This window comes from Scleropages formosus, chromosome 19 (genome assembly GCF_900964775.1).
Source record: "Scleropages formosus chromosome 19, fSclFor1.1, whole genome shotgun sequence".
Taxonomy (NCBI): domain Eukaryota; kingdom Metazoa; phylum Chordata; class Actinopteri; order Osteoglossiformes; family Osteoglossidae; genus Scleropages; species Scleropages formosus.
Genome location: NC_041824.1, coordinates 23538388 through 23548529, shown reverse-complemented (window position 1 = coordinate 23548529; position 10142 = coordinate 23538388). Strand labels below are relative to the sequence as shown.

The 10142-nt window shown below is 45.1% G+C and overlaps 1 protein-coding gene across 1 annotated transcript; it reads right to left on the bottom strand.

Moving 5' to 3' along the window:
* Positions 1 to 508: 508 nt before the first annotated feature.
* Positions 509 to 6718, bottom strand: ccn5 (cellular communication network factor 5). Its single transcript, XM_029246376.1, has 5 exons — positions 6602 to 6718; positions 5102 to 5318; positions 4505 to 4753; positions 2320 to 2534; positions 509 to 1478 (listed from the first exon to the last, which is right to left on the bottom strand). The coding sequence occupies exons 1-5, from the start codon at positions 6653 to 6655 to the stop codon at positions 1212 to 1214; spliced, it is 1002 nt and encodes a 333-aa protein (XP_029102209.1). The 5' UTR covers positions 6656 to 6718; the 3' UTR covers positions 509 to 1211.
* Between the last annotated feature and the right edge of the window lie 3424 nt (positions 6719 to 10142).

Here is a 10142-nt window from a genome sequence, read left to right as displayed (position 1 = left end):
AGCAGTATGTATCTTGTCTATGTTTAGCATGAATATCCTCTACTGTTCACTAGAAACTTCCATTGCATTGATGCCACTTTCAGGCTTTTCAGTGGAGGGGCGTCTTCGATCGGCTCGTACCTTAGAGCAGCCTCAATGCTACCTGAGCATCTTAGTTTTCTCCAGCCTCTCTTTCTGTTTGTCATAATACAATCACATTAACATCCAGACAAATTTATGAGACACTCAATTTTTTATTATTTTCAACAAATATAGAAAATAAAATTATATACATGCATTTCAAATTTAAATGGTTACATGATAAAACTACAGCATTACACAGAAGAGATGATATATCAGTACAGTATATACACTTACCGTAAGTGCAATATTTGCAACAACTGTTAAAATAGTCAGATTTGTAGAAAAACATGTTAACATTATATATACAGTCATTTGTATGTACAGGTCGTCGTCGACTCACATTTGAAACAAATCTTGAAATGAATGAACTTAAATGTGACCCGTTCCAAAAAGGGGAGATCATTTAAAACACAATGAGAAAAATGTTGCGTTCATAACATCATACTAAGAATGACAGGTTTCTGCCGTCTGAGTTTCTCAGGGGGACACTTCTGTTGGACAGTACGGTACTCACATGTACTAGAGGGTGTCTTTATAATGTGAGGGGGCAAAGTGCCAGTGCAGCTAGAGAGTGCAGTGCAGTTCGGACCCTTCTTAGCAAGTCTCTGCCGCACTCATGCCATGCCCAACACGGGCCACACGCCATACCTCACATCGCTACAAACATCCGAGTCACAAAGTCACCGTTCCCTGCAGTCTCGAACCCGTGCAATATTTTGGAATTGCTTCACCGGGGTTGGGGGTTAAAACCCCCTTGGCATGTGTCAGGTGTATTAACTGCAGTTCGGTATGGCATTCAGACAAGTGTCCCTCAAGTGTCCCCTGCTGTCTGGCAGCTCGAGGACAGACTGGGGACGGGAGACGCGGCACTGAGCTGCCTGCTCACAGCTGAAGGGACATGAGAGCAAAATAAACGTATATAACGTGGAAACAAAACTCTGTCCTTCCTTTCAGAAGGTTCCCTTTTCTCTTCATCCGTATCCCAGTGAGCAGATGATAAAATGTGCCGCTCGCTTCAGCCTCTTGTCGTCATACGTGATGCACTCATCACAGCACTCGTTATGGGCGGGACAAATGTGTGCGGGTGTCTAACCCCTGAACGCGGTACCAAAGGAGTGGGGACAGTGGTAGTGACAGACACAGGAGTCAATGGCCATGACAGCGTGGCGCAGCGGTGGACCGCGAGGACAGCGGAAGGTCACATTGACAGTGTGGGTGCGGTAGGGCGTGCAGCAGCGGCCATCCGAACACAGCCCGCAGTACCGCGGCCGGTAATAGCGCACGCTGTAACAGCCCTGGTGCTCCAGCCTCACGGGAAAGGGGGCCCTGTAGCTGGGCTCACAGTGGCTCGAACCCTGGAACATGCAAAAGTAAACCCCCAGGTAACAGTTAGCCGCATTGTTAAAATGTGACGAATCAACACCCAGCTGGCCATCCTGTACGACGTCAACACTGTTCGTCCTCAGCCCGCCGTCAGTGCTTTCACCGTCAGTCCCTTACGTCCCATCGCCATCGTCCGCCTACAGTGATCTGTCGCAAGCGGCACAACCCAATCAATCATCAGCGCCGTTCATCCTCAGCGAGCAACAATTTGTAATTCATTAAATTGTTTACTGGGTCCAGACCTTTTCCTAGTGTTTTTCAGTCCCCATTTAGTCACCAGTGCTGTCGATCCTTCATCAGTCATCACCTCTGTCAGTCTGCAGTGTTAATGAGCCTTAATGGCTCATTGGTCATCTATGCCATTTATATAAAACAGCTGTCCGTATGGTCAGCCTGCAGCATCAGTCGCCGGTTCGGTCAGCAGTGGTTTGAAACCCCAGACAACCCCCTAAGGGACTGTCACTGTCCAACACTGACTCCCTGCACTTTCAGTGGCCACACAGACCCAACGTCACTCCTCAGTGTCCCACACGCTACGTCAGTCCGCAGTCATCTATGTTCAGTGTCTCTATGACCATAAATGTTCATCTCCGGAAAGTTTTCTCTCTGTTTCTGTTTGCTGGAGATTGTACTGCGAAGCATCGGAAATGTCCTTGTGGGATGCATAAACACCCAAATAACTGAGATGCACCTTAAGTACACAGTTTCTGTCTTTGTTATGTCTGCACATGCCATTTATAATCTGGCGCCTTCTGCCCCCACCCGTGCCCCAGTGGTGATGAACGCTGGAGAACGAGGGAATGGCGGCCTCACCACGGGAATCCTGCGAGGGAAGGCCTGGCAGGGCCGCACCTGGCACTGTCGGCTCTGCAGCTCCAGACGGCACGCCGGGTTCCGGTTGGACACGCGGGTGGACGCCCCTGGACCGCATGTGTGTGAGCAGGCGCTCCACTTCGTACTCTGCTCTACACAGTTGGAGACACGTCCCCGACCCGGGAGGTTCGGCTGCGTACCGTCTGACCTGGGAGCTGGAGCAGACAACAGTAGTGCACGTAACCCATGGAGCGCCGCCAGCGTCACCCTGAACCCAAACTCTGTAACCAATCCATGAATATGTGGGTCCCTAGGGAACAGGAGGGGCCTCACATCTAGTGTGTAAGCATTGTGCGGACGTGTCAAATGACAAGAATTCCTCAGTAAAACTATGATTAAACAGAGTGAAATGCTCCAGCTCGGCGCTCTTGACATTCTTAGCATTAAATACTGGTTTAATTATTGTTCGATAAGCAGCAAAAATATGACAGAAGTGCCAAGGAGGTCAAGCCAACTTGTACTGACTACGTGTGTGTTCAACTAGTGCAGGGTGCGAACACAGGGAGAACGTGCACACCCAACACACTCAGAGCTGGATTCCGACCCGGCTGCGAGGCACCAGCATCATCCGTCCCAGGCGGCAGAACAGCACTGCTAAGATTTACCAAAGCACTTAAATCTTTGTGCTCCACATTTGTACCCTTACCTCGTTTTGTGCTGAATGCATTTCAAAAGACAGTGGGCGGGAAGTGAGACTGACTGGTACACGTGCGTGACGTAGCACATCTAGCTTTGCGCATTTTTCAAACGAGCAGGGGAAATGCGCGAGATCATAATCTGCTGTTTCTCTCAGTGTGAAGACCACTAGATCCAAGATTGTCACATTCTGGTTTTTACGTACAACAAAATTGAGTATTAATGGCCATCTGGCAGGAATAGTCCTGATGGGAGATTTGAAAATCCACTACTTTTCCAAAAGAGTACTTTGGAAGGGCATCCTTCACGACATATTTTAAGATATATATATAAGATATATATTACTTTTTGAATACGTTCACAGGAATACTGCAGTATTCAGTAATGTGTATTTAACTGTGCCCTAATGTACACACAAAACTGGTTAACAAAAACCTGATTTCCAATAAACGATGGAACTGCACAAAATTATGACTTGATTGGCTGTTGTACAGTGTTATACTCTAGTGATTTGCACACAGGATGACAGCGCAGTTCCACGGGCCTCTGCATATGCTTTTTCTCATGCTCAGTATAACATAATGTTGCTTATGGGTCTGGTGACTTCCAAATTACTGTAAGGAGGTCCATCAGGAGGTTCTGTTTGGCGCAGCCTGACTTTGTAATGTTGTCTGAAAGCCTGTATGTTTTGGAAAAGTAGTGGATTTTCAAATCTCCCACCAGGACTATTCCTGCCAGAGGCCTGGATTCAGATCCCGAGCGGCACAAACATGACTTGTCTCCTGAACCACGGAAAGTCGAGGGCAACAAGGGGCTGTCTGGGCTCGGTGCAGCTGATCACGGTAAAAAAAATTCCAGTTGAACAAATGAAGGGTCAACTCCTTCACGCAAGCAAACAAGTATTTTTCCATTTAAACTGCTGCGGCTGTTTCAGGTATAACCTTTGATCATCCTTAAGCGTGACTGTGAAAAAACCTGCAACAAACAAACTTCCTGTTCCACGTGCAGCTCTAAACTTTTTGTAGTTTAAATCACATAATAAAAAACGGCAGTTCTCAAACCAGATCCTCTCAGTGGGAGACTAAGTTTGTGCAACAATTCAGGATATTTCCTCCCATGCTGAGCTGGAGCAAAGAACGTAGGAACATTATTCAAAGTTAAAGACATGCTACTTAAATCTTTTTAGTGGCAAACAAAAAAAAAACATGCAATTAAAAATACCCTAATTAAATGTTTTGAAATAAATTACAGACATTGTGCTTCTCTCTAGTTTTATACTGACATCCATTATTTTTTATATATAGAACTGAAAAGTGGTTACTTAATTTTCATGTAATGACTCAGTGAATCCAATGCCTGTGTGTGTCTAGGAACAAGATGCCCTGAACTGTTTGTGTTTATGTAGCAGTGATTACTTTTGCTTAAAAAGACGGTCCAGACCACTCTGGAGTGTCATCATGCTGTGGGCACCTGCGGTGTGGTACCGTACCAGACAGGGCCTCATGGGAGACACTGTTCTCCAAGCTCTCACACACCCACTCCTTGCAGCACTTCCCGGGCAGCAGGACGCGCTGCGGCTGTGGGCAGTCTGGGCTGGGCAACCGCACGTCCTCGGTGCACAGCGGCACGCAGGTCACCCCCCCGCCTGCGCAGCGGCACTGCACGGCACATGACGGCTGAAACACCTGGCCCTCGTGGTAGGTGACGCCGTTGAGCTCGCAGCCAAGCTCGTCCTGACCTGTCAAAGCATGGGAAACACACATCCCCTTCAGCACAAGCTGTGAAAACCAAAGGGTGTCTCTGCCAGGGACACCATGGTGTTACTAGAAGGAAGCCCTTCACGGGGGTCTTTGTGTGTTTTCTCTGCCATCTATCACCAATCTGAGCCCAGCCACAGGCAGAGGGAGCCAACATGGACCTTGGACTCACATGTCCTGATGTTTACATGATTTGGATTCCTGTATGGGGCCTTGTGCTGCTCATTGAAGACCCCGATGCGCCATGCAGAGTTGCAACCGTTCCTTAATTGTGGATCTGGAGAATTCCCAGAGTGCACATGTGCCGTGCTCTGCGGCCCAGTACTCACTGACGCATTCTCCTGGCCCGCCTGGGAAGCTGGCGCTGTAGTCACACTGCAGTCCCCGCTGGGCGTCACACACGTACTTGTCGTCGCAGGCCTCGCCCTGCTGCCTGGCACAAACCCGGCAGCAGCGGCACCCATCCAGGACCAGAGGGACACCCGTGGGGCAACGGGGTACCGAACTGGGGCAGTTGCATGGACCCCTGCACATCTGACACCAAACCTGACACAGGAGAGAAAAAATCAGCATGCAGTGCATAATTGGATTTTTGAGAACCTTGATCACATGACCTAGTGTTGGTGAGTCCTGGGATAGAACTCAGTTCAAGTTTCACAGACAAGCACAGAACAAAAACGAAAGAGTAAAATGAAAAGGCAAGTACTGTCTTTACTGAGCGGACCCATCAAGTACAGGAAGCATCTATCCTCACCGAGCTCACACAGCTCTGTTAAGGTCAATGATATATATGGGCAGCTGGTATTGTAGGGGTTAAATCTGGCCTTTGGACCAAAAAGATTTCAATCCCTTTTCCAGCTGTAGTACTCTTCAGCAAGACACTTACCTTAAATTACTCCAGTAAAAGTACCCTGCTATGTAAATGAGTAAATAATTGTAGGAATCTTAACATTGTTAATTGCTTTAGGGAAAGTGTCAGATAGATGTTAATGATATCCACTGAGTAGAAGGGAATGTCGCAATATCTACAATCTCAGAATTTCACTCGCAGTATAAATCTGTTTCCAGTTATCTGAGGACATTGAAGCCAAACCCAAATACTGATGACCACTAAGATCTGAACTAGTGCCATTCACTTCTACAGCACAGATCATTTTGCATGTTTTCCTCTTTGGGAGGCTGGTCAAAAATCTGAAGGAGCACACAGAGTGTTTATACACACACTGAGAGCAAACATAAAACTGTCAGCAGTTAGCAGGTATTAGATTTCTTTTTGGAGAGTCGCGGCAAGTTGCCTTCAGCATATTAATTAGTATCCCATTACAAAACGCTCCCATTTCCCATTCTATATTTGTCATGGCCCGGACAATACTTCAGTCTCAAGATCTGTGCTTGGTTTAGGGTTTACTTTCTTTACTTGCTTTACCACTAATGAGAAGAATGTTAAGCAACAAGCCTTAGAGAGCAAACCGCACTGCTAGCAATAAAATATTGTATTTGTTTAGCAATTTCTTTTACCTAAAAAAGATCTGTACAGAGTTTATACTGAGATTACAAGTTGCATATTCATTCATGTTTCATTCACTATCAATAGCTGCTTGTTGTGAAGCAGGGTCATGGTGGTTTGGAGCCTATCCCAAAAGGAAGGTTGGGGTGGCAGCCTGTGGCAGGGAAGTCACACACATGTTCTCTCACAAATTCACACATTACTGACATAATCTAGACTAAACAAACTGAAGAAATATGCAACACTAGTTTTCTCAAATAGGGCCACAACCTGCAACTAATCTGAGTCACAGAATGACAGCACAGTCGGTGCTAAAGCTCACCTGTGCAAGGGTGCAGACGAGCAGGGTCCAGGAGAACACACCATCTCTTCTCATGGTCTCTCTCTTTAGCTGCCTGAAAAGGTTCTTGTGTGCGGCTTGAGCCGGAGGCGACCGCTCGTGCTGGTGCTTCCAGGCTGCCTGGGTCGGCTCACCGCGGCACTTATAGAGTCTGGGCTCTGATGTCACTGACAGGCCTGCCGTGTAAACAGCTCCTGGAAAGCCGTCAGAAATGTTTCGCATTCCTCGGCATTCCGTTGCCCGTTTCCACTCACAACCCAGCCAGGTTTCATACTTGCAGTCTTTCAAAAGCCTGAGCTTCAGCAACACAACATTTACATAGTTACTTAGCAGACGCTTTTCTCCAAAGCAACTTCCAACAAACTCTATGTAGTGTTACCAGCCCACACCCGTTATTCACCGCGGTGACTTACACGGCTTACCCTGGGTCACTGATCCATACATCAGTGGAACACACTCTCTCTGTCACTCACACACTATGGGAGAACCTGAACAGCATGTCTTTGGAGTGTGGGAGGAAACCAGAGCACCCGGAGGAAATCCACATAGACATGGGGAAAACATGCAAACTCCACACAGACTGAGCAGGGATCAAACCCACACCCTATCACACCACCCAGGTGCTGTGAGACAGTAGCACTACTCGCTGTGCCGCCATACTGCCGCACAAACATGAAGTACTGCGAAAACAAAGACAGATATAACTGGTGGAAAGCATGTGAAGCCCTCATGTCCCTCAGTTTTACTAGAAAATGGTTATTTCATGAGAATCAGTCTTTCGCATCCCACATAATAGGCGTGTAATGACAATTCCATATGTTGTTTAAGAGGAAATCATGTGTGTAGTAGAAACACGGAAGTAGTGCAGGTGCAAAAATAAGTGAATCCCAAGTTGCATTGGTTAAACCAAGTAGGGTCAGGTGTGTAAATCTATTGTTTTTTTTCATTTTATCAGTGTATTTGTAAGATTTAACATTTAGATTTTATGTATTTATTTGAATATTTCACACAAGAATAATGAGCCTCCCTATACAGTTCACATACTTTCAAGCAGCAGTGCATGGTGCTGCATACCTCTATAGATATTTGCTTGCTGTATGTATGCTCTGATTTTTTCCTTTACACTAATGTTTTTTTACATCACAAAATGTGTTACCATATGACTGACAAAGTGGCACTTTGGTCACACAAAAAACAAAAAAATAAATATGCAAAGCACATCGTTACACCCTGTGTTACCAGGTAGGCTCCGGTTCCCCCGCGACCCCGTATGGGACAAGCGGCTCTGAAAATGTGTGTGTGTGTGTGTACATCACATCAAGCAAAAAGGCAAACACAGAGAGAAAACACAAACTCTATACAGAACCCCCGTCTGAATCCATAGTGCAGGAACCTAGAGGGCACCAGCGCTACCTGCTGCACAATCATGCTGCCTATTAAAATTAGGTTATGTAACAAAACTAACGTATTCCATTCCTTAAACACATTACAACAACAGGGCCTCTCTTAAGACCTAAACTGGCAGTCTCTGGTCCAGTCTCTTAACCACATTATTTTCTAGGTATATAAACGAATTCTTTTTTTTAAACTGGTAAATCTAAGGAAACCACATTATTCTCTGTAAGCAACACCAACATTACCTAATTGTTCTTACTGCTTTCACGGCATGCCAGCTGTTTTCCCCAGATACAGGACTTCAGTTTGAAAAATCTGTGCTCATAAGGACTCTGAACTCAGACTGGGGTGAAACCAGTAAAGTCTGGACCTGCTCAGACACACTGTAAGTCACAGGGGTTGTATTGTCTCACTTCAACAAGACCTGACTAGAAGTTCCCTCTGAGACCATCAGATTGGAGAAGAAAAAAATTAGAAGCATCATTAATGATGTCTTTCCTTTTGACATCTCATGACTGATCATGAAAAAAGCTGATCATGATGAGAAGCCCTTGTATTGGCCATAAGAGGAAATGCTGAAATACAAGTAAGCCTTTCTGTTCATGAGGTACCTGTATGAATATGTCACATAATATAAACTATAATACAAACATTTTTTTTATTTTTCTTTACACTGTTTAATTTTGAATTATTACAGTCAACAACTCAAGTCCCATTTCTTCACTGTACTCTGGAATAAAGTAATTAAGAGCTCAGGATGGTTATACAGTACATTTTAAATACCACATGATATTGCTTGATGCATTCATATGCGGTAAATCACCGCAGTTGAAGCACAGAACCAGAAAGAGTTGAGATTTGGCTCTGGTTTCCAAGGCTACAGGATGCCTCATAGCAACCAAAAATTTTGTAAAATTTTGAAAGAAAAAAACCTTTTCTTTCTACAACAACCCCAGAGAAAAAGCGGACTGTAAAAGAAGGTGGACTCAGGAAAGGTCTTGTGGAAGCAGTGTGAGTGCCCAGTTACACCAAGGAAGAATTCCACACTCCTTCAGTGATACTAGATGTTGGCCTCACAGGGACACTGCTAGAGACCTTCAAGCGCCAACAGTAAATCAGGGCCTGACACTGAAACTGAGCCTTCTGTGCTCCATGACATATTTTTCCTGAGTGCCAGTGCAATTAATGAAACGACTTCTGTTCCCAAAACTTCAACGCTGTGGCCTTTTTCAGGAGATGTCTTAATGCCAAGGTGTCTGTAGTGGACACCTGTTCACAACTGGTCAGTAGCAGATAACAAGTACCAAATACCTATGAAACACACCTAAGTTTCAATGAAATCCAATGAAATTTCACAAACTGTGACAATATCACATATGATTAATACTGCAGAATTACTTAGTACTCGAGGGGGTGTGGTGGCGCAGTGGGTTGGACCGCTGTCCTGTTCTTCGGTGGGTCTGGGGTTCGAGTCCCGCTTGGGATGCCTTGCGACGGACTGGCGTCCCGTTCTGGGTGTGTCCCCTCCCCTTCTGGCCTTACGCCCTGAGTTGCCGGGTTAGGCTCTGGTTCCCCGTGACCCCGTGTGGGACAAGCGGTTCTGAAAATGTGTGTGTGTGTGTGTGTGTACTTAGTACTCATGTAATTTGTGCTGGTTAAACAATGGTATTGCACTAATTGACAGTATTTTGAGAATCACGTGTCTGCATCGATATCCCTTCGTTGGCAAAATGCACTTTTGATTTCTCTAAGTTGTGCTCGCTTTGGAGAAAAGCATCTGCTAAATGACTAAATGTAACTAAATTAAATACTTAATTTAAGGCCATGTGACTTCAGATGTTGTAATATGTATAAATTATAGAAATATGCTGTAAATTAAGGAATTTACGTTCACTGCATTTGAATGCATTGCACACGAAACACATTTAAAATTGTAGTAGCATATGTTAAGAATGGAAAAATTAAGAAGAATCATCTCTTCAATAGAACAAATGCTTAGAAATTCTTGATCAAAAGCCAGCCTTTCTGCTGATGTATTTTTAAAAAGTTTTAAGTAACCTGATATTCGTGAAATCTTATTTCTGACAAAATCTCAGATCTAAAATTCCAAAACTAAAGTTTTGTTTGT

Coding starts and splice junctions, on each gene's coding strand:
- ccn5 (XM_029246376.1), bottom strand. CDS start 6,655: ATGAGAAGAGATGGTGTGTTCTCCTGGACCCTGCTCGTCTGCACCCTT. Junction 4,754..5,101: donor CGGGCCAGGAGAATGCGTCA/GTGAGTACTGGG, acceptor ATGCTTTGACAG/GTCAGGACGAGCTTGGCTGC. Junction 1,479..2,319: donor TCCCTCGCAGGATTCCCGTG/GTGAGGCCGCCA, acceptor TGCATGTTCCAG/GGTTCGAGCCACTGTGAGCC.